General features: G+C 49.3%; 1 protein-coding gene and 1 non-coding gene across 2 annotated transcripts in view; both read right to left on the bottom strand.

The window, feature by feature from the left end:
- Window positions 1–2,564: 2,564 nt before the first annotated feature.
- FAM83D (family with sequence similarity 83 member D) overlaps window positions 2,565–24,795 on the bottom strand; it is a 32,182-nt gene continuing 9,951 nt past the window's right edge. The window contains exons 2-4 of the mRNA XM_075528754.1: window positions 12,518–12,685; window positions 7,650–7,774; window positions 2,565–4,228 (exon numbers count right to left, since the gene is read on the bottom strand). Coding sequence (XP_075384869.1) covers window positions 3,241–4,228; window positions 7,650–7,774; window positions 12,518–12,685 — 1,281 coding nt within the window. The 3' untranslated portion in view covers window positions 2,565–3,240. The remainder of the gene's footprint in view (window positions 4,229–7,649; window positions 7,775–12,517; window positions 12,686–24,795) is intronic.
- LOC142423620 (small nucleolar RNA SNORA31) lies at window positions 15,871–16,003 on the bottom strand. The gene has a single exon (XR_012779231.1). It is a non-coding gene; the product is annotated as a small nucleolar RNA SNORA31 (small nucleolar RNA).

Here is a 24,795-nt window from a genome sequence, read left to right on the forward strand (position 1 = left end):
ATAGTCTTGACTCTGCCCTCTCTAAGACCTTCCACATCAGAGCTGCCCAGCAGGAAAGAGCCAATTAAATGGGTTTGGTCCAGCATGTCTCCAACTGAACATAACACCTTTTTTAAAAAAAAAATGCAGAATTGCTTGTACTGAATTGCATTATCCTGGGATTTGACTCAGAGGCTAAGAGGTAGCACTCTGCAGCCTGTTGTAACATGTAAACCCTCTGGTGTGTTGGCCCGCACACCGGTGATCAAGTTCACACGTGTTGGGATCGGTGAAAGCGCTTACTTAGCTTGGAGGATGTGGGAGAGGTGCAGAGAGAGCCAGTCGAGGATAGATTCGGCAACCAGAGGGACCTCTGTCGCGTTGAGCTGAGGAACATGCAAGTCCGGAGCTGGACGAGTTGGGAACCGTGATCTTTGAGGGGCTTTCTAAGAGGGCGAGCATGCGATCTGGGGTTCAGAGGCAGTGGTGAGCATGAGGGGTTATTAACCAGATGGGGTGTGGGACAGCAGGCACAAAATGGGGCTCTGCCAGGCAAACTGGGCATGTTTCTAGGTGTGTGGCATTGGTGAAAACTAGATGACTGGTGCTTACCTGAACATACTCAGCGTATGGTACATAGTCCATGCTTGGAGAGTCTGTCTGAACATTCAACTCATTTACTGCTTTGAACCCGTGTAGAGATCGGTGTCTCAGCACTTTCAATGCTTTATCATCAAGATATTACCATCTTCTGTGCTTCACGGCATCATTTTTATGGGAGGATCTCTGTGAGAAAGCCTTACCCGATTTTAGCCCCAAGAGGAATACTGGTTCTTCCTCTGCCTGCACTTGTTTGGTCATCGCTGAGAGCAGTATCTGGCCAGGTGTCTCTGTCTGGGCCCCAGGAAAGCTTCAGGGGAACTAAGTGGGCCACTCGGAGTAAGTGTGGACGTCACCAGGGGATGCACTGGTTGCCTCGTGCCAGACACCCCCCTTGGGTTTCTCCTGTGCAACTCGTAACCCACACGAACTTCATTTACACTCCCTGCACCTTAGATTCTCTTGATGCCAATATGCTGAGGCCCTGCAGTGAAAAGCTCTTAAACTGATGGGACCCAGCAGGTCTCAAGCGGAACATGCGATGCTTATTATCACTTGGTGGAACACACGGCGTTACGATTCTGAAATGCATTAACATGCTTTCTCGCCAAAGTGTAGGGCTTTGTGCCTAAAGATGTGAATGAGAAGCTCTTATGTTTCAGCAGCGTTGCATGATCTGCCATGTCTCTCAAGTCCAGCCTCAAGTCCCTCCAGGCTCCATGCAGGGAAACCGAGTCACAGAGCAGAGGACTCAACCTAAGACCCAGACATCACCCGTCCAGATCCTGTGTCACCCATCATAGGGGCCCCTGGTGGCGGAGTGGTTCCAAGGTGGGCTGCCGATGGCAGGGTCAGCAGTCTGAAGCCACCAGCCGCTCCTCAGGAGAAAGATGGGGGCTTGCTACCTCTGTGGAGTCAGTCTTGAAAACTCACCCAGGTCTACCGAGTCCTACAAGGTCACTGAGTCAGCAGCGACTCGGTGGCCACCGTTTATGGACTACGTGACCTCGAGTGTGCTGCTTGGCCTGAGCCTCAGTTTCCTCACTTGAATACTAGGAGCGACTGCTGTCCAACTTGTGCATAGCTCTCCATTTACAAAAAGAACACAGATGACGGCGACCTAAACCTGTAAAACAAACGGCTGTGAGCTCAACGTTCATTCTAAGCAGAGGCCCCTTGTTTACAGCCGGGCCGGCTGCCTTATTTATGTCTGCCCCAGTCTCCAGTTACGGCCCTAACCAGGCAATGAGCTCGGCCCTGGTAATGGAGTCTGCTGCTCCCGAGCAGGGTCCTTCAGCATCCAAGGTGGGCAACACCCTGGCCTACGACTGATCTCTCTTGTTCCAGCCAAGAGGAGGAAGGCGACACTTAATTCTCTTCCTTTCGTCTGTGCAGGCGAATGAGAGTCAAAAGCAGGCTTCCACGGCCATACCATCCTGCTTAGCAGGGCGTAGAAACCTGATACATTGCCTACCACTGGACCAGGAATCTGAGATAATTGTCAGTGTCCTCTGCCCTCCTCATTAGATTGCTACACCCTGTCAGTCCACCCAGCTGACGAAATGAGGCCCGGGAGGCCACCACGGTGAGTATCAAGAGGAATCCAGGAGTACAGCAAGGCCGCCTCTGCCTCAGAGCAGAGAACCACGGTCCTGGTCCAAATAGTGCAGGCTTTAAAATTTGAGGACAAAATTAAAAAGCTAGAGCAGAGGCAGAGAGACTGGCCTTTCCAGCCAAGTTCCCCCCTCAGATTACAGAGGTGTTAACATGACTGTTCATATTGAAAAGCAAGAGGCCAGCTTCAAATCTAACTATGAAGTGGTGCTTTTCCCTCTTACAACTTGAATTGTCTTCTCCCACCCCAACACACACACACACACACACACGTGCGCGCGCGCGTTAATTGCAGAAACACCTACTTAGTGTTTGTGACTTAGTCCTAGCATTAACAAGAAAAAGTCAATGGCCAAACAACAGTCGTCCATGCAAGTATTTATTTGTACTGAGAATACATATATTCTAGGATGAGGGAAACAGATACTTGGTTTTCGAAGAACTCTGATCTTACAAAGACTCGTGGGTCTGACAAATCGCAGAGCCTACCTCATCCTTTATCTGGAACACCAACATTCTCTTTCAGAAACATCAATGTGGAAATTGTGCGACAAAAAAAAACATTTTTTTAAACCGTACCTTTAGTGTTTAAACTGTAAAACGGACACTTGGTTTTAGGTAAAACCAACAAAATGAGTGACCGTCGAGTCAGCTGCCTCGGGGCAATGCCCTGTGTTCAAGCGGCAGCGGTGCTCCATCCACAGCATGCTCCACGGCTGGAGGTTTGGAAGGAGATCGCCAGGCCTTTCTTCTGAGCCGCCTGTGGGTGGGTTCAAACCTCCCACCTATTGGGTTCGCTGTCAGGCGTGGTCACCATTTGTATCACACTGATATCTGACTCAGACACGACAAAAATAAAGCAAGAGCCATAAAACAATACACCGTTTATAGAACTTGGAGCAAGTCTGGGCAACCCGAAAGGGTGGCGTTTAGAGGTAAAAAAAAGCAAGCAGTTAGGGGCACGAGAGCTGTTTTCCAGCAGGAAGTTCTGGTGACGCCTCGTGGTGGGTGCCTGGCTGGGGCCAGAGCTGCCTGCACGCTGACCGGTCACTGGTACACAGGGTAGAGGGCGCCGTCCCGGAGCGCGAGCAAGGGAAGTGGTCCTCTGTGGAAATGGCCCGGGCTGAAGCCCAGGTAGGTTTCCGTGGAGAACGTTCTCCGGGAGAGCATGGCCAGCATGTGGTTGAGGCGGGACCTGATCCCCGCAAAGTGAAACTGCCTCTCTTTATTCAGGTTTCTAAAGGAGTCCCTTAAGTACATGTCCAAGTGGGGGGTGCCCAGGTACTTTGGATAGCCAGGAGTATGGAAGTCAGGGGCTCTCATGGAAGACTGGGAGCCGATGGAGCTTGCCACTGAGCCCTGGGAAGACACAGACGAGGACGACTTCAGGCTGGAGGACCTGGATACTGACATTCTAGACACCGGCGACCCCTCTTTAGACTGAGTTCCCTGAGAGCAGAGCTCCTTCTCCTCCACGTCCGTCTGGGTGGGGGTCGACTTGTACCAGACCATGGTCTGAGAGCTGGCTCCCCGGGTGGCGACTGTGGTTTGGGTCCCAGTGCAGGCTGTGCTAATGCTGGTCTGGGTCCCCGCGTCACTTACATGCACCGTGGGGCCCCCTTCCTCAGGCTCCGTCTGAGTGGCGACATCAGTTCCCCTTCGGCTTTCAAGCGAGTCCTTGTGGCTGTTTAAGTAGTCTTCCTCACTGATGGTTGAGGACGCAGAGTCGTGACGCCTGGCCTCTGCCCTGCCCTCTGCGGGCACCTCTGGTTCCAGGCCAGGCTTCTTGGGACTGCTCGACAGCCTGGCCAGCCGCAGCCTCAGCAGGTTGCCCAGCGTGAGTTCCTTGGAGAGTGGCTTCGGGTCGACCAGATGGTCAAACTTGCCGCTGATCCGGAAGCTGGACAGGAGTTTGGAGTTGATGGGCGTGGACTGCGCGTACAGAATGCGGAACTCCAAATCGAAGTGTTCAACCACTTGGCCAGACAGGATGACCAAGTTACTGCTGTTTAACTTGCCATCCGTCCACGTAAAACTTCAGGAGCGAGACAAAACAGAAAGCATACAAACAAGCTCATCAGCGATTTTGGTTTATTGATTGTCAATCGGCAAAATTAAGTCCAGTTATCAAAACCCTGGTGACAGCACGCCTACCGTTTTGCTGTGACTTGAACCAGCCTTATCAGACACTTAAGGAGCACTGGTGGCAGAGTGGGTGACGCTCAGGGCTGCAAACCACGAGGCCCGCGGTTTGAAACCACCAGCTGCTCCTTAAAGAGGAAGAGTCTCAGAAACCCCCAGTCGCAGTGCTATTCGGCCCTACAGGGTCACTCACTGTGAGTTGGAATAGAATCGACGGCAGTGAATTTTGGGTAACGTGTATATACCATACATGGGTTAGCATACAAGTTAAAAGGACAAACTGACAATACTACTAATAATAAAGGACGAACTGCCTACCCAGATGAGAAAACCTATTCAGCCACAGCCTCGGCATTTCCGCAAACTAGAAAGCTGTTGGGTCCAGTAGGCACGTGGCTGGTGACTTCATCCTGGGAAGGCAGGATGGGCCCACGATTGGGCTCCTTGCTTGCTTTGGGGCTCTTCGAGCGCTGAGGCCATGGCACAAAACATATTTAGGGCTGAGGAGGGACCACCTGACCATGTGTCAAGCATCCCTTCTCTTCCTCTGATGGCCGCCCCTACCTGAGAACCCTGCCCTTTAAGCACCCTCTCCATCCATACCTGGGGGGCCATGACCCAGGCTGGTCAGAGCCTCCTGTCCTCCTGAAGGTGGAAATTCATCCTGAGTGGGTCTGCCAACCACCTAGAGTGGAGTAACTTTCCAGAAACTGATACGAGTGCTGAGACTAAGGTATTCGCTCTCTTCTGCCAATAGCTGCTAAAAGCCACCTACGCCTGGGTCCTCACTTTCCAGTGTATACAATCCCTGTGCATAATGGCCAGGTGGAGAAAAACAGGGCCCAGTTGAGTGGAATGCCAACTAGAATATCTCTCTACGCTTCCAAGTTCTGTGACCCAGTCATTTCTTTTGCATGAAACAGTTGGGGAGTTAGCTCTCTGACACATGCGTTCGCCCCCTTGGTTCAAGAATGTGTGCCAAGAACAGGGTGCTGCTTTCAACGAGAGAGCAACTTGCTCTCCTTTGCAAACACGAATCCTGGCTGGGGCAGATTCCACTTTGAGAACTGCTTTCAGGGTTTGAGGAGGAATGCTCTTTTGCAAACCTTCAATGGGATCATGTAAGCAAAGTTCCCACCCAGTGCCTGGATTCCAAAAGTGCCTCAGCAGATAGACACCATCATCAGCATCAGGATCACCGATGGTACCACAGCTCGGGATCAGAGTTTAAGTTCTGAGTACTCGATGACCCCGTTTGCAGAGAGCCCACCAGGAAGAAGCCTCCATGGGGTACTTACTGGCAGACCACTGCACTGACCAGGGAGGTGAAAGCCCTGCCCACAGAGTACAGCAGAAAGTGGAATCGTGCAGACACAGTCTTCAAAAGCAAAAACTCACTGTCATCAAGTCAATTCTGACTCCTGGTGATCCTGTAGGTCAGGGTAGAACTGGCCCTGTGGGTTTCAGAGATTATAACTCTTTATAGGAGTAGAAAGCCTCAACTTTCTCCAGTAAAGGAGCTGATAGTTTCAAACTGCTGGCCTTGTGGTTAGCAGCCCACCATGAAAGACACTATGCCACCAATTTAAAATTTAACATCTTATCATTAGCTTTCCCTTTTAACTCATACTTCATTTGTGCCCTTTTAAAAAATTATTGTCTGCTTTCTTTTAGATTGGGAAAAATGTGTAACCAATGTCAATAAACAAGTTGTATAGAAGGTGTTTAATGAAAATCTAATCTGTATGTCAATATTCACTGAAAACACAACAAAGCTTTCTTTGATATAGAGAAAACAAAACAAAAAAATTTTTTTTAAAAAGAGAAAACAAAAACATATTCTGATTTATAGGGAGTGGTTTTTCTACCTTATGATTTTAGAGCAGCCAAAAACCATTTGGACCTTGGTTTGATTGCTATGGATAAATCCTACATTGGGTCAAAATGGCGTTTCGCTCTATGATCTGTAAGCTTGGTATGCGCCTCTCCAGAAAGAGCTGGTCTGAACGCAGAGCTGGTACTATTCGAAAAGATAGGTGTCAGGGTTTCATAATCCTAGCACCTCATCTTTTACAAACCTTCCAATCCCCACCTTTACCCAGGGCTGACACATCATTATCAGTCTGGAATGTGTGTTTCTTCAAAAATGCGTGTGTGTCTTACATTCTCCAGGCACACCCGTGAACACCCTCGGACAATCGAATGTGGAGGCGGCACATCACACCACCACTGGAGCCACATCAGTAAACATGGCGCAGCTCGACGTCCGAAGCTTAGTGTTCACCACTCATTATCCCCACCCTCTATTCAACTTCCCAGGGCCCTCAGCCTTAAGATGCCACTGCCAACCTGAGACGCTAAAGGTGGGGTCAGAAACCTGGATCGGAATTTTCTTGACTAAAGCGCTAAATTACAAGGCATGAAGCAAAGTGGAGGGTTTAAGTCTAAAGAGAGCTTCTTGCCTTCAACACCCAAGTTCAATCGTGACCAGGTCATGCACCAGGGAAGATAACCTCCTGATTTCCTCTCCCCCGGGGTGAGCCAGAGCGCTGTCATTCTGCAGCCCCGCCTGGTGTCACAAGCAGCCCAGGCTTGCTCTGAGAGAAAACATGATGCTTTCAAAGAGGGAGAAAGACAGGGGGTTTTCACTCCCTGAAAGAGTTACAGTCTGGGAAACCCACAGGGGCGGCTCTACCCTTAGGGTCATCATGAGTTGGAAGCAACTCAATGGCAGTGAGTCGGTTCTGGTTCTTTTAAGGAGCCCTGGTGGCCCTGTCAGGTAAGTACTGGACTAACCACAAGATTGGCAGTTCAAGCCCACCAGTCTCTCCTTGGGAGAAAGTAGAGGCTGTCTGCTCCTACAAAGATTTACCGCCTTGGAAATACCACAGAGAGTGGCTGCGAATTGGCATCTACTCGATGGTGGTAGGTTTATCTTCTTTGGAATAATGGATGAGTTCCTTATCTTCAAGTGAGCAAGGGCGAGTAGGGTCAGAATCCCTGAGGAACCAGGATTTCCCCCTCTCCCACCATGTTCCTGGCACTATTAAGACCCAACTCAGTCTCGGGGGCTGGATGGAAGCTTGCACCTGTGACTTGCTCACTGAGGGCTCGAGGAGTTTCCATCTCTGGACAGCAGGGAGGGAGAAGAGATCCATACCTCGACCACCTCTCTCAGTCACCCACACATAGGAATACTTGAGACATGATGGTGCTCATTGAGAGAAAGGAAAAAATGTAAGCTTTTAGCTTTACATGACCCGCATCTTCTAGCGAGTTTAAATTCATAAGCAAGGGGCATGTTCAAAACATACCTGTAGGAGCCTGTTGCCACTCGGATGCCATCAATCAGTGTGAACTTCTCGTGAACCTTCCCAACAATTTTCGTTCCTGACCTGGCGTAGTAGACATTCCCTGTAATAGTCCGAACCGTCATCAGCTGTTGGGAGAGTGGAGAAAAAGCGGCGATGAGTAACGAACGAGGAAGACAAGAGGGATTCCCAGAGGAACCAACTACTTGGCCTAGGGTCACCATCGGGTATGAACCAGCTCTGGGGTGGGCACCCCAATGATTCTCAGGACTCAAGGCCCCTGTTAGCTTGAGCCCAGCTTCTCAGATGCCCTTTGCTGACACTTATTTTCTAAAACTCTTAGTTCATGTGCTTGGAAAGGATCTTCTTTGGGGACTTCTGCACGACAGAATCCAAGAAATGACTTTGAAGCCAAATGCGGGGGATGAAAAAAATCACCAAAGAAAACCACGCTACTAATCACATTTTAACCAAGGCGAAGGAAGCTAAGCTGATAATCTCCTACTGCTTTTATTGAGTAGCATTACTAATGGATAATAGCCCATCTTCACCTGCCCCCACACTGGATGGGTGTGGCGACCAGGGACATAGGAGGACATGTCTTCTCTGGCACAGGGTTCCAAGGTGGAAACACACGTGGCTCCATCGGCACAGTCCTACGTCCTGTAAGTGCAGGGTTGCAGAAAACGTCTGAGGGCAGGACACTGAGGTTATGCACTGTATGCATATGCACAATGATGAGTAAAATCACATATGTAAACGTATGCATATGGTACGCAAACCACTGAAACAACCTGGTGTGTGCGTGTGTGTGAGAAACATTATGGAGATTCCTTTTCCATGCAATAATGTCTACATACACATTTGTTTCACGACATCCATTGTAATTCCTTCAACAATCTACCTTCTTTGGTACAGATGAGTAGTTAATGTAATTTTTTAAATCCTTTTTTATTAATTTATTTGTTTAATCCTTTTATTTAAAAACCTTTTACATTCAAATAAAATGTTTAAGATTTTTGTTTGCCTTCTCCTCAAGCATACAGGCCCTACTATGTAGATGTAGGCCCTGCTGCTTTCCTGCAAGGACTAGACTAGGAGACAGGAATGGCAAGGGACAACAACGTCTTGAGGAACCAAAACCCCCGTCTACAGCAGTTGTGTTTGTAATAACTGAAAACAGAGAACTATCCACATGGCCCTCGGTGGGTAGGCGCCCTACAGAACACTACTAAGCTATGGAAAAAGAACACGTGATTGGGGCACAAAACAACGTGGCTGGGCCTCACCCTGTGGACTGGGAAAAGCCAAGTTCAAAGGTCACCTCCTGGGATTCCATCCATCCAACATCCGCCAGACGGGGCTTCTGACCTCACCCACCCGTGGCCCCTCTTCCCCTGGGGAATCTGCATCGCGGACCAGCGCTGCCAGAAACCCCTCGGCTACATCGTGCACTGGATTTTGAACTCATTGCTCTTCGATGACCTTTTACCAACTTTTTCTCAATTCCCCACCCTCACCCCCCTATGGAGTTACACGAGTTGGGACCCCAGGTGGGGTCATGACCCCAGTTTAAGAAGCTCTGCTCTAGATGACAGCATTATAGAAATGCCTTGCCGGCCAGTGGTGCCAGGTGTCTGAGATGGGGCGGGGGAGTTTAGGGGTAGCAGGAGGGAGACCTTTGTGGTTGAGTAGGGAGAGTAGTGGGGGTTACATGGCTCTGCACGGCCTTGCAGATACACGTTGCGTCAACATCAGTTTTCAGGCTACAAAAGATGTCCTGGGAAATCAGGCGAAGACACGAGGAGTCTCTACTACTGCATCTCCCTAGCAATCTGTCACATTTCACAGTAAAACGTGTGAAACAAAAACTGCAACAATCTACAACATTGCTTAGGTGCCTGTAAGTCTTTACCAAAATGAACTCCCTAAATGAGGAAACGGCAGGCAAACCCCGAGACTACAGAAAACTCGGCCATCATGCTTCAGGGGTGTCAAGACCATGAAAGACAATAAAAGATGGAGGAATGGCAGGCAGAGGCAACCAAGGAGGCACGCTGCAAGGTGTGGTCCTGGACTGGATTCCGGGCCAGCAGAGGGGCATTCGAGGGGCCCGTGGCGAAATGGATAGGACTGGTATATCTGAAACAATGGGCTCCCACATAAGAACAACTGTGAGGTGGCACAGGGCTGGGTGGGGTCTCCTTCTGTCGGGCATTCAGTCACTGTGCGGCGGAAACAACGCCCCGGCACCTACCAACCACAGCACTGTATCAAAGTTAATGTTCTGATTTTGATACTTGGTACTGCTTTCTTCAGGACTGAAAAGTATTAACACTTGGAGAATTTGGGTGAAGAGTGGTATAGAGGAATTTCTTAGGCTACTTCTGTCATTTCTTTGTGAAACTTCTATTTCAAAATGGAAATGCATAGTGGTGCAAACTGACACGAGACTTCCTGGGAGAGGTGAGGCTGCCCTATGCAAGTCTCAAAGGATCAACATATAAACAACCCCCCCGGGCAGCTTTAGGCCTGGTCTCGGGTCTTTCCCGGGAGGACTCATCTGCCTGTTAGACAGGCCTCTGTGACCTGCATTGGACTACATGACTGAGCCCCTGTATACAAAGCACCCCTTTGCCCGAGCAGCAAAGAGCCAGGGCATGAGAAGGCTGCCCTCACAGTGAGCGAACAGACATCACTGGGGATGGCGGGTTTCCCTGGGAAGGAATGTGGTGAGGCCAGACGGGCAGAGCTCCTCTGGACCCCGTCCCACAGGGGATCTGGTCACCCAGGAAGCAGGCAACCAATGGTGGCAACTTGATTCTGTCCAGGAGATGAATGGAGCCGGCCATTTTGATCCAAGTTGTGGCCAGAAGTATTCCGTGACTTTTCTGCCCCTTGGCACATCTTGTCTCAATTACAGAAAAGGTGCCTTGCAGTCAAGCATCCCAGCTTCCCTTTCTGCAAGCCACTCTGTGAGCCCAGGCACGGGCTGGACACATGGTTAAGTGGTGATGCTCTTTCCCAGGTCTGACTTGCATTTGTCTTGGGTCCTGATCTCACCTGACTCTTGGGTCACCTGGCTCTCTGCTTTAATTTGGTCCCAAAGCTCCCACCCTGGCTCCAGTGTGCATTTACCTTAATACATCACTCTTGGTTTCCTCACCAGGGGCAAAGAAACAACCAACAAGCACTGTGTGGGGGAAGTCCAATAACCAAACCTGCAAACCATTTGCTTGGTACTAACAAGGGGTTAAGTTTGCGTCCCCGTACGCAGTGCAGGAACCTGTGGCGTCACAGCCCAGACTCTCTGCTCGCCCTGCTTATGGCTCCTGGTGCCCAGAGCAGTGTCCAGCTCACTGCAGGTCTGCAAAAACGCTGGGCGAATGTAGTTCCAGTGCTTACATTCTAAAAACTGAACTGTGTAATAAGTGGGATATATTTTCCTTGTCTAACTAGGTAGGATAGTGTTACATATAAAACCTTAACCTTCTGGGAGGAGAGAAGCCAGTCAGGGTACAATGTAGCAACGATGCAAAATACAACTTTCCTCTAGCTCCTAAATGCTTCCTCCCCCCACTACCACGATCCCAATTCTACCTTGAAAGTCTGGCTAGACCAGAGGATGTACACTGGTACAGATAGGAGCTGGAAACACAGGGAATCCAGGATGGATGATCCCTTCAGGACCAGTGATGTGAGTAGCTATACTGGGAGCGTAGAGGGAAGGTGAGTTGGAAAGGGGGAACCAATTACAAGGATCTACATGTGACCTCCTCTCTGGGGGTCGGACAACAGAAAAGTGGGTGAAGGGAGATGTCGGACAGGGCAAGATATGACAAAATAATAATTTATAAATTATCAAGGGTTCATGAGGGATGGGGGAGCGGAGAGGTAGGGGAAAAATGAGGATCTGATGCCAGGGGCTTAGGTCGAGAGCAAATGTTTTGAGAATGACGAGGGAAATTAATGTATAAATGTGCTTTATACAATTGATGTATGTATGGATTGTGATAAGAGTTGTATGAGTCCCTAATAAAACTATTAAAAAATTTTAAAAAGAAACAACAAATTCTAGAAACCTTAACCTTAAGTTGCTTTTATACAAGGGCTCAAGCAGAAAGTGAATGTTTTAAGAATGATGGTGGCAACAAATGTACAAATGTGCTTGACACAATGGATGGATGGATGGATTGTGATAAGAGATGTACAAGCCCCCAATAAAATGATTTTTTAAAAAAAGAATAAATCCTCTCCTTAAATTAAAAAAATTGTTTTTATAATTGACCAAAAAGACACAAGGAATCTCATTTTATAATGATGAGGAGTAAATGAAACGCAGCATGAGATCGGAGTTACTGCAACAGGCTGGGGGCAAGCAGACTGAGGTCAAACACTACCCCCCCCCCCCACGGTCTTGGTGTACACACAGGGCTCCCTGCATCTCCATTCCTGACCTTAACAATAAGGACCAAGTCACCTTCCTGATAAGGCTACTTAGGGATTGATTAAGTTCCAGAACACCTGTCAAGAGCCCAGGGCAGTGCCCAGGGCAGGGCAACAGCTCACGAAGAGGTGGCCACCCTGACTTCAATTGGAACCTACTATAGGGCTACTGCCCAGAGCAGCAGCGTCCATGCAGCCCCTAGGCATCGGCCATGGTCTGGGGGTTCCTGGCTCTGGTAGGAGGGTGCCAGTGGAGGGGGAGAGGCCATGACTTTGAATCCTATCTCTGTTACTTCTTTGCTGTGAAATTTTGGGCAAAGGACTTTGCTCAGGGTCTCAGTTGCCTCATTTGAAAAAGGGGATGCCGCCACTCAGCCCCTAAGGTTTGCTGACTGTGGCGAACCTGGAAACAGGACGACACAAACCTTCTCCTGCTCGGGGTGGACCTTCAGGTCCATGCACATTTCCAGGAACTGGGAGAGCAGGGCCTGGTCCAGGAGGATGTACACGGCGACACCCTGTTTCCGGCAGATGTCCTGCAGGTCTCTGAAGATGTCCATGTCGGTGAACACGTCCATCACCACCGCGATCACCTACCGGGGCACAGAGAGAGGGAAAGACAAGCTGTGAGCTCACAACACTTCCAGCTGGCAGCCCGCAGTCCCGCCGTGGACCCCTACTCAGGGCCAGGAAAGGATCCCACCTACAGTCACCCTTCCTCCTCCTCCATGACATCGGTTTCCCCTGACCATGGGGTCTTATCCAGCTCCAGACAGGCAGGCCAGATAGCCTACAGATCCTGACGTGGCCCAGCCCTCCCAGCCCCGATCCAGCTACTTGGCAAAGGCTCGAGAAAGAGCTATTGATACACTACACTGCTATGCCTCCAGTGAGCCCAGGCTACCCGTGTCCAAAACCCCTTCCTTTTCTGAGACCTCTTCTGGCAGGCTCGGTTCAGAGCAGGCTTTACCGGCTGTGTGCTGGCAAACCCCCACCAGGCAGGCTGCAGTCCTTCCTGGGCTTTCCCTTTCTGCAGCTGCGAAACAAGTTCATAAAACTATAGAGCCCCTCCCAGGCCCTCCGGGCTGCAACAGCCTCTAAGTCTGTGGCTCGGATTATTATCTGATTCTGGATCCGAATCTGATTTTGGATTATAATCTAGAAAGGGCCACGCCACCTGACCTCCAACAATGGTCAGTCGCTGCCAGCACCCTTTCTAACCCTGCAGGCCATGTCTTTGTAAGGTTGCACCCTGCCCCCCCACCCCACTGCTGTTAGCTGCCACTGAGTCAGTCCTCGATGTACAACAGCATGGGACACTGCCCGCTCCTGTCCCTTCCCCACCATCATTTGCAATAGGATCACACAGGATCCATAGGGTTTTCATTGGCTGGTTTTCCCAAATTGGGTTGTCCAGCCTTTCTTCCTAGTCCGCCAGAGTCAGAAAGCTCTTCGGAAACCAGCTCAACGTCAGCCACCCAGAAACCTCTGCTGGCAGAGGGTGGGCGGCTGTGTGTGTGTGTGGTGGGGGGGGGGGGCGGGGGGCCTGCACTGGCAGGGACCTGCACAGGACCTCCCAGATGGAGAACAAGAACTCTACCACAGAACCAGCCCAGTCTCCTTGCCTCCTCCATTGGTCCGTCCCCATCAGCTGCCGGCTGCCTGGAACCTAACCAAATGGCTCCCATCGCACCAGCCTCTCCACCGTGCAACGGAAGGACACATTGAGCTCAGACCAGTTCCTTCTCCCCAACACCACGGCTCCCTGTGTGCCCACCAACTGACGCTCCAGGCCCAGCCTTAGGCTACAGCCGGAAAGCAGCCTCTTCCCCACGCGCCACTGGGTTGTCATCCAGGCCTTTCCTTAGCTGCCAAATAGGCTTCTCCAAACTCATGGCGTCACTTCTGATTCCTAGCAACCCCGTGGTCCCGGGCAGAACTGCCCTTGTGAGTTTCCAACACAGTCGCTCTGCACGGGAGCAGTGCCCCATCTTTTCCCCCCAGGAGCAGCTGCCGGTTTCGAACTGCTGACCTAGCAGTTAGCAGTCCAACTGGTCACCACTACAGCCACCAGGACTCCTCCAAGAGGCTTCTAGTGGGAACTAAACGATGCTGTGGGCCGGCCCAGAATCTGAGCAGAGCTCCCCAGACAGCTCCATGCCGGGAGGCAATTGCTCTGCTCGCCAAGGGGCGGCCCTGTCACCGCAGCTGCGGCTAACTCCTGGCAGGGCTGCGGGCTGTCCAAACAGCCAGGCCCCACACAAGTCCTTGCAGATGGAGACCCAACTCGGGGCGTCAATGAGGCGCGCACTCCCGGAGCCCCACGTCAGCAGCTCCTGTGCGGGCTGAGGCTTCCTCCCTCCCGCAGCTTCCACGGGCATGGGCTGCGTCTCCTGGGGAGACAGGCCATCTTTGTCTGAGCTGTGAGGTTATAGGAGGGGTCCCTGGGTGGTGCAAACAGTTAAGCACTCGATTACTAATCCAAAGGCTAGTGGTTTGAGTCCGCCCAGGGGTGTCTCGGCCCTGGTAGTGTAGTGGGTCTGCATGTTGCGCTGCTAATCACAAAAACCACAGTTCAGGCGCATCAAGCTGCTCCAGGGAGAAAAGGAAGCTGGACAGCCTGGGAAACCCACAGGGACAGCTCTCCTCTGTCCTGGGGGCTGCTGGGAGTCAGAATGGACGTGATGACAGTGAGAAGCAAAGTCAGAGAGGCCTGGCGATCCACTTCCAAAAGACTGCTGCCACTGACACCCCCCCCCCCTGCCCCGAGTTCTGCTCTGCAGGCGTGTCGTTGCCATGTGCGCGCCTGAGAAGGTCACTGACTCACAGGGCAGTGGCCCTTCCCAGGGCCGAGTCACTTCTGTGGCCCCAGAGGACTCGGGACAGCGGCTGCCCCTTCGGTATGCCATCAGGCAGAGAAATGCGGACACAAAGGGCCGGTACTGCCATCTTTCACCAAGAGAACCAACCCCCATGAGAGATGGTCGAAACACTAGGAATTCAGCTCTGCGGAGGCTGGCAACAGGTTTTCACCTCTTGGTGACCTTTTATTTTTATTTTTCTAGCAATTTTTTTGAGGGGTGAGTGTAAAAATATACCCAGCAAAACCATCTCCTGTTCCAGTTTCCAGGCATAAGACCAGCGACAATGGTTTCATTCTTCACAATGGTTTCATGTGTCAACAGCAGCCCTATCTCTGTTCTCCTTGTTTCTCCTCCACGTACTTCATCCCCACCTTCTCACAGATGCTGTCCAAGAACTGTCAACCCCTTGATCTGATGTAATTAAAAAACACCCCACAATAATCAGTGGTGATGATCTTTACTCTGAGCTAAATGGTTACTTAGCTTAAAGTTGACTTCAGGGGAATCGATTTCAATTCAAGGTTGGAAGAGCAACCCAAGACCATAGCCCATAGCTTACTTGGGAGTCCCCCCGCCTCAACAGGCCCAGTATGATTTGATGCTCGGTTCCACATTATCTCCCTTTTTAATCAGGATTCACCTACTGTGTTCCTGATCAGAACCGCATTATTGGTAGCCGGGCACCAACTAGTTCTGGTGTCAAGGTGGAGGAGGGAGGCAATTGTTCTGGATGGGATCCACTGATTTCAAAAATAAGGCAAATTCTTTCTAAATAGTTGTGTCCTTCTAAGGATTTTTTTAATTAATCGTTTTATTGGGAGCTCTTACAGCTATTATAACATTCCATAATTCAACTAGATCTAGCATAATTGTACAATTGCTACCACAATAAGTTTTGGGGGGCTTTTTTCTGGCTATGTAATCCCTCATTCCATCTGGACCCGCCACAAAGACAGACAGAACGCGCAGGGGCTTTGCATTCTTTCGCATTCTAGTGCAGACCAGAAGAACAACAGTCAATTGTCCCAGGTCCATCAGAGGATGCTCCCCCAAGAAGTTTCCAATCATGTTCTTTCTTCTTGAACTCTTTAGTATCAGCTCCCTTTTATCCCCTCCCTACCCCACAGGAACTCGTATTATTATGACATATTATTCTTATCCTTATTGTCTTTTTTTTTTTTTTGCCGTATCCTTACCCCATCCAATCTATCCACTCACCTACAATTCTGCAGTTTGCTACCCTCGATGGGGTTATTCAGTCATCACTGCTGTCAACTCCCCCGTCCCCCTCCTCTTCCCATGTCCTCAGGGAATCATTACTCCTGTTACTGTTTCTGAAGGGTTATCTACCTTGGCTTTCAAGCATCAAACACTCTTAATTATAGAAATGAACATACGCAGATCTAACAAGATTAATGAGGTAAAACAAAGGTCATAATAGTGGGGGGAGGAAATATTAAAGAACTAGAGGATAGTTGTGTGTTTCATCAGTGTTGTACTGCATCAATCATGGATATATCATCCTGTCCAAGTGGCCCTTCTGTAAGGGACTGTCCAATTATCTTACAGGCGGGTTTTGGGTCTCCACTTCATCCACACTCCTTCTCATCAATTTGGTTGCTTGTTTTTGAACTTCTGATACCTATTTCTGTCAACACCTCATAATCACACAGGCTGGTGTGCTTCTTCCATGGGGGCTTTGTTGCTTCCCTGCTACATGGCTGCTTGTTTAACTGGAAGCCTTTGAGACCCCAGGTGCTATATCTTTTAATAGCCAGGCACCATCATCAGTTTTCTTCACCACATTTGCTTATGCGACCATCTTGTCTTCAGTGACAAAGTAGGGGAGGTCTCTTACATTGCCACGTTATTCTTGTACTGAGGTTAAGATTTAAGTAGAGGCCTAAAGTCCAACTGCTTCCTTGTTGTATTTACACACATGCACATATTTAAACAGATACATCTATATTTATATATTTACATATTCACATATCTGTTTATACCTATTTATATGTTTTGTATGCTATAAATTTTTACTGTTTCTTTCCTCTTGCCCCACTATCATGCTTACCCATCCCTCTCCCCTCGGTGACTCTCGATGCATTTCGATTGATCAAACACTGCCGGGAACACTATGCCCTCCTCACGTTCTCTTCCCCCATCCCTGTCATTACTGGCTCACTGCTCACCCCGCTCCCTGCCTCCTCCCCTCCCAGGTCCCCGCAAAGCACCAGTCCTTTGCTGTCTCCTGGGGATTGCTTGTCCTGCCTGTCTTATATAGACAGCAAAACAATAAAGGAGAGAAAGATCATCCTGAACTGAGGAGACGAACATCTCCCTGTGATGGAGTGAGCAGGGCCTGCTACAATCCCTCAGTCAGTCCCCATGTCCTTCAGGAATCCACATCCCAGGACCCGCTTACCTAACTGGACTTACACCCTTTGAGTCCTAGCATTCATGTCTGAAAGGCACGCGTCCCACAGGTCCACATCGCTCTTCCTGCAGTCAGGGATGGAGTGGTCTATGCCTCCTCCCTACCGCCCCCCAAAGGTTTTTATGGAACCGTTTTATTGGCATATAATTCACATCAAGAGTTGCACAATCATGACCACGTTCCGTCTCAGAATGTTCTCTTTGTTTTTGTTCTCATCGTTAGGAGCTTCCCCATTGCTCCCCAACCCCTTGCCACGTCCCCAAGGACACATTAACCCAGTTACCGTCTCTATAAATTTACCTGCACTGGATTTCATATAGAGAAAACCATTAAACAAACGAACAAAAAACTAACGACAGCGTAAAACAGATAACAGCCTCAAAAGCAGAAAACATTGAAACTGGAACAAATTTAAAATGGATCATAAGGGAGATCAAATTATAAAGTGCTACGTTTTAATCTACCTACCTCTGCAGAAATCCATTTCCAACGATCCATTTTGTATGTTGGTAAAAGCTATTCACATCCCTGGGCCATGGCCAGGGGGGATTCATCAGAGGCTTAAAATTCACATGTATTGCCCTTCACTTTTTTTTAACCGAAATAACTTTAAAATGGGTCAAAAGGGACATCCAATGGCATTATTTTAACCTAACTATGTCAACCATCATCAACTTACCCATGTTATCTGTATGATAACAAGGCTATTTGATATCCCTCAACCATGATCAGAACAGATTCATCCATGGCTTAATCCAGGTGTGGACCCTGCAAACGATTTGGGGCTGCCCTGTCGTCCACGGCCTTCTGCAAACCAGGCATTCACAATTTAAGCTCTGATGCCATTCCTCCCCTCGGATTTGGGTTGTATTATTTCCACTCCTTGGAGCACACAGGCTGATATGCTTCTGTGTGGATTAGGTTGACATCTCACTTAACTGCTTATTTGAAGACAAGCCTTCAAGCCCCCAGACACTATTCCTTCTGAGCTCGGCACCATCTTCTGGGTTTTTTTCATTAGACAATCCAGAACCCACTCACAGCGACCCTCATGGAGTCGAGCTGCCCTTGTGGAGTAGAAAGCTTCATATTTCTCTGGGCCCCTTTAGCATTATAGGTCCTATTTTATGAGCTGGATCTATTCCCATCATTCAGGCCATGTAATAGAGTGGTTAAAAGGCAGGAAGGCCAGGGCAGATCTTGGCTCTATTCCTTACTGGCTGTGTGACCTCAGGCTGGATGCTTAGTTGTTCTGAGCCTGTTTCTTCCTCTGAATAACAATAGCATCTACATCAAAGAGTTGTGCGAATTAAAAGAGACAAAGCCTGGGAAGGGCTGCGCTTAGAGCAGCAGTTCTCAGCCTGTGGGTCGTGACCCCTTTGGGGATCCAAGGACCCTTTCACAGGGGTCGCCTAAGACCATCGGAAAACACATATTTCTGATAGTCTTAGGAACCCAGACACCTGCAGATCCACCCACATGTGAGTACCCGGAATGAAGGCTGTTACCCATGCTACACCATGCGTCAAGACAAAATTTCATTTATTTGTCATTAGAAATAAATATTTCACCATACAGAATGACCTATTGTTTTGTGATTAATCACTATGCTTTAATTATGTTCAATTCATAACAATGAAAATACACCCTGCATATCAGATATTTACATGACGATCCATAACAGTAGCAAAATGACAGTGATGAAGTAGCAATGAAAATCATTTTATGGTCAGGGGCCACTACAACATGAGGAACTGTATGAAAGGGTTGCGGCATTAGGTAGGTTAAAAACCACTGGCTTAGCGCATGACATGAAACGGGTGTTCAATTATTCAGCCAGAACCTCTTCCAGACTCTCCCGCAGGCTCAACACTACAAGGCAGAAAGAAAGCTCAGAAGAGTTTGGCAGAAACCCAACTTCTGCTCAAGGAGCGGGCAGGGATGCTGGGAACCAAAATGGCACCGATGCTAAAAGGCAGTGAAATCAGGAGAAGGCTTAGGAGGGCACCAGGGGCAGCAGCACCCATGGTCTTTGTACCACAGGCCCAGACTGTTTCCCAGGCAAGGGCAGGGGAGGTCCCTGAGGACATGGCATTTGAGCCGAATCGCAGAATATGAGCATGAAGACATGTGGGTGAGAAAGGAAGAGCAACCTGGCCAGGAGCCATGTGATTGCAGGGGAAGAGGTAGGAACTAATGGGCATGTACCAGTTTAGCTGGAATGTGGAGCACGCATGAAAGCAAGCAACAGGACATGAGTGGGAAAGGCAGGTGAATGATCAAGGTCACAGAAGGCCTTGAATGCCACTAGGGTATCAATATCAGTTGGCCATGTGGAGGTGTTTTCAGTTGTTTTTTTGGTGGGAGTGGTGGATTTTGTTATAAGACTAATAAGTTCACAGTGTAAAATCCAGCAGTTCAGAACGTACTAAGGGAAAAATCAGTTTGGTCCAGAGATCTGGTATACTTCCAACATGCTTACATGCCTACAACATGGTACCTGGCATTTAGATATTTTTTAAGAGTAACAAAATCCAACAACTTAATTGAACATCATTAGTAAGTGCTACAACATACACAATTTGACAATAACCACACTAACAACCAAAAATTGTGAGTGGTCACAAAGATAAGTATGTATACATGTATGCATCAGAAGATATACGTGTATATCTGCATGCTTGTTTGTGGTGCTACACACAGAATTCATTCATAGAATACATCACATAGGTTTACTGAGTTTGAAGGCTAAGACCAAACCATGGTCTCCTGGGACACCTCAGTCAATTGGTACAACATAGTCTTTAAAGTTTACATTCTATATCTTAGAATATGTTTGGTAAGTAAGCTTTATGGTCTTAAAATCTGTGAGCATTTAAGATGCAACCATTGGTCTCTATTCGTCTGGAGCAAAAGAGAAAGAAACAAACTGCAGACTCAAACCAGAGACCAGTCTACAGGAGCATGTGCACACATGAACTACAGCTTCACCTATCCAGAGACCAGATGAAATAGATGGTGTCCAGCTACCACCACCCACCTTGCCCACTGGAGCCACAATAAATGGTCTGAACAAGAGAAAAATTATAGAAAAATTAAAATCCTTTAAAAAAAAGGCCAAACTTACTAGACCAGTAGTGACGTGGGGAACTGCAAGACTATTACCCTGAGATATCTATTAAACTTTGCACTGGAAAACTACCCCCAGGGATCACTTTTCAACTAAATAACAGATTGGCTCATGTGGTAGTTATATAATCTGGTGTCAATTTGGGACCTGAGAGGATTAAAAGTGAAGAGGTGGAATCTAGTCTAACAATTGAGTCATAGTCAACGAGGACCTTCTAATGTGATCACTTCCAGAGCCATTGGCAGTGGCAGCTGGGCACCATCTAGTTCTGCTGGTCTCAGGATTGTGGAGACTGCTGTTTGCATGGTCCATCACCTTATCTCAAAGGACCAGTGGCTTCCATGCATCTTTGATATTCTTCACTCTCCATTCTTCTCGGCAGTGGCAGACCAATAGTTGCACCTTAGATGGCTGCTCATGAGTTTTTAAGACCCAATTGGTTGATATGAATTTTCCCTAAAATCAACAGAACACTTTTGAAAGAAAGCTCTGTGGAGTGTGGCCGCTAGTCTGACAGGCAGGCGGTTGTAGTCAGTCCAACGAATTAAATGGAAACTGGGGGTGAAATCCATTCGCTTTTAAACATTCAAAAAAAGTTTTCACTGAGTCGATTCTGACTCACAGCGATCCTTTAGGATGGTGTAGAAAATGGCCCCAGTTTCTGAGGTTGTAACAAAAAAAAATAAGTAAACAACTAAAAACACTGTTGTACTTGGGCAACAGCATTTAAAAGGACTGGAGAGCGAGAGAAGAAAAATGAGTCAGGAAGCTCGGCCAAGAGCCAAGTAGGCGGCAATGAGGGCAGCCAAGGCGGGGAAAGGGGCCCCTGGGAGAGCCGTGCCAGAAAGAAACAAGCCTGAGGTGGCAGTAAAACCTTCATAAAGGAGTTCTGAGCACACAGGTGTGACTAAGACTACACGCTCAGGAGAGGGGGCTAAGGAGGAGCGCTCAGACACCTGGTTACCTCTGCATCCCCATTGTTCTCTCAAATGGCTGGGCGGGTCAGCCAGCAGGGTGATGAGTGCGGGGAGGTAAGGTAACAGAGTCATAGCCCAATGGGCATGCACACCTGGTGCTATAAAATTGAGGCGCTCAGTCCAGCTGGCCTGGCCAGACAGGAGGCAGGGCCCACAGAACAAGGTGCCTGCAAAACGGAATTTTGATTCAGTGCTTGACAAAACACCCGAACAAACAACACCTTTGTTACATATGCCGTGAGTAAGGATCCAATTTGCCACTCTTCCACTGTTCTGTTTTAAAGCCTCTACCTTCCCTGAGTGGGCTGAGAACAATGTGGATATGAATGCTGATCCCTAGTGGAGTGGGGGGGGGGGTACAGACAAACAGAAGACTCTTCTCAGACTCCTCCAAACCAAGCCAAACGCACTGCCATTGAGTTGATGCCAACTCGTGGTAACCCTAAAACCCAGGGCAGACCTGCCCCTGTGGGTTTCCAAGACTGTAACTCTTTATGGGAGTAGAAAAAGCTCACTGGTGGTTTTGAACTGCTGACCTTGCAGTTAGCAGTCCACCTTGTAACCTACTATCCACCAGGACTGCGTCCACTGTCCAAAAGCTCCGCCTCCGGATCTAAAGCAGGGCTCTGGAATCACTCCCTAGAACCCGCCTTTGTCCGCAGAGCTCTTCTTCCCACCGACACCTGGGGCTCACACTCTTCCGGCCTCCCCACTCCCAAGCCCTGTGTTGGTCAGCCAGCCCCAGGGCACTCCAGTCTCGGAAGAGAAGGGACAGTCACCTGCCTGCGTGCATCCATTCACACCCCACTGCAGGCTGCTTTTCCAGGGCCACGCACACAGACGTGCGCATTCACGTGGGGCCCTGAATGAACAGCCAGACTCAGAAGACGGCACTGACACACACCCGCCCCAGCTCCCACTCCTCAGAGAGGATGGAGAGCGGCATACGTAGGAAGGCAGGCTCCCAGCCTCAGGGGCTCTGAGAGAAGCTACCTCAGGGTCTATGCCCACCCACAAAGGCGCCCTGGTGGCACAATGGTTAAGCGCTCAGCTGCTAATGGAGCTCAGTGGTTCACACCCACCAAGGGCTCCAAGACAAGAGGCAAGTTGTCCATGAAGGTTCCAACCTCGGAAATCCTAAGGGGCAATTCTACTCTGCTATATAGTGTGTGTGTGTGTTGTGGGTAATTGTCACTATACACTGTAAGGTCAGTGGTTTGAAACCACCAACCGCTCCCCAGGAGAAAGATGGGGCTCTCTACCCACGTAGAGTCCAAAGCCCCATTAACCCTTTCATGACCGGTGGAATGCGCTTGTATCTCCCACCAGCCTTCCCAGTCGCTCAGGTTTCGTGAGGAATGGCTATCCAGCTGCTGTCTCCCACAGACCGTAGACTGGTAAGGGCCTACACAAGGGAGTGAATTGTGCCCACTAAGGTGCCTCACTAATCCTGCCACCAGGGTCCACTTCAGACATAACGTGTCCTGCATAACTGTATTAAAGTCAGTATAGCCGCTCATGATCAGCATGCCCTCTGTGACTGAAAACACAGGTTTATCAGTGAAAAATCCAAAGCAGAAAAAACAATTCAGTCACAAAAGGGTTAAGTGCTCTCTCTGGTTTAAGAAACTTGGAGCGGTTAGGTAACTTGTCCCAAGGGGCACACCCAAGCCAATGCAGGGGCTGGAATGTCTGTCTGGCTCCGAAACACCTGTAAGAAAAACTGCTGGACTAAGGATTACCTGACGAGCCCAAAGCTCAGTCTTCCGACGCTTGCTTGAGGGCCTGAAAGTCATCCTCCAAGGACCAGCAGAGTGGCCCATAAAGCAGGCAGGCTCAAACCCCCAGGGGACAGTTCCTAACTGCCCGAAATAACTTAAGACAGACATTCAAGAAAGGTGGAACTCGCTCAAATACCAGAAACCTGCCCTTTGTGGGCAGTCCTGCTGACAGAGGAGCCCCTGGGGGGCAGAGACGGTTCATCGACAGGCGGTAGCATGAGACCTTCTTGGGGCTCAGGGGCCCTGCATCCTCTAGTAAGTGAGCTCTGGATACACAGACCATGGTTCCGATCTCAGGGGGCGTGATGGTTCCCCCAATGAGAAAACCAATGTCCACCCTCCCAATTCTGCCACTCCACCTGGGCCAGTCCCTCCTGTGGGCCTCCGTGTCCTCTGCTGAATCAGATGGCAGAGGGCCCCTTCCATCCCTGGAATCTGATTCATGCACACTCAATGAACTGGGTGGGATTGGGCTCTGACTAGGCACCTGGGCAGCCTCACGGGGGTCAGCCAAGGTCGGTCATTCCAGTTCTCATTCCAGCTCTTCCATTGCATGAAGCAGGAAGTTCACGTCAATCACCCCTTCTACTGGGCCTCAGTTTCCTTCCCTTCCCACCCATGGTCATAAAGCAAGGACAGGTATCCAACATGCTTGGCATTCTACCCAAGGGCTGTGAACACGAGAACATCTGTCAGTCAGCCTGTCAAGCCATCAAACACCACGCCCACACCCCCTCCATCCCATCGAATGCCTTGTGAACTCACAGTCCCCAGGCTCACTCTCCTTCAGGTCCCCAATCCTCCGGCCACTCATTCTTCTGGAGAGCTTCTTGCTAAAAACACAGAGACTTGATTCTCTCCGCACTGGTTAAAATCTGAACAGAAATGATCTCCTTAGCATTCCTTTAAACATTTTAAAATAGCGATCTTGGTCGCTCATAGTGACCCCAGGGGACAGGATAGACCTGCCCCTGTGAGTCTCGGAGACTCTTTATGAGAGTGAAAAGATCCTTCTTTCGCCCAGGGAATGGCTGGCTGGTGGTTTCGAACTGCTGACCTTGAGGTTAGCAGCCCAACAGGAAACTATGTCACCAGGGTTGCTATGCGTTGGCATCGACTCGACAGCAGTGAGTTTCGGTTTTCATCTTGATCGCTACATCATCTTCAGACTTTTAAAACAGGAAACATACAAATGGCCACAGCAAGGCCGACTTTTGTGATTGTGCCTAGGTTTGACGGGCTGCTATTAGAAAATGAAGAATGCAAGCATCTACGCAGGCACTGGACCAGCCCGGGCCTGAAGGGATTCCAAGGCCTTCTCCAGGAGGCAGGAAACTGGAGGGGCGCAGGGACCCCGGCCCACTCACATCCTCTCTGAAGTGCTGCACGTGGACTTTGAGAAAAGAAGAAACATCAGGAGTTTTGTCTTGTGTGTTTATTTTAGGAGGGGTTGTCATTTGGGTTCAGTTTATTATTATGCAAATTACATGTGGTTCCAAAATCTCATCCCTCAAACA

The sequence above is a fragment of the Tenrec ecaudatus genome, chromosome 12 (genome assembly GCF_050624435.1).
Source record: "Tenrec ecaudatus isolate mTenEca1 chromosome 12, mTenEca1.hap1, whole genome shotgun sequence".
Taxonomy (NCBI): domain Eukaryota; kingdom Metazoa; phylum Chordata; class Mammalia; order Afrosoricida; family Tenrecidae; genus Tenrec; species Tenrec ecaudatus.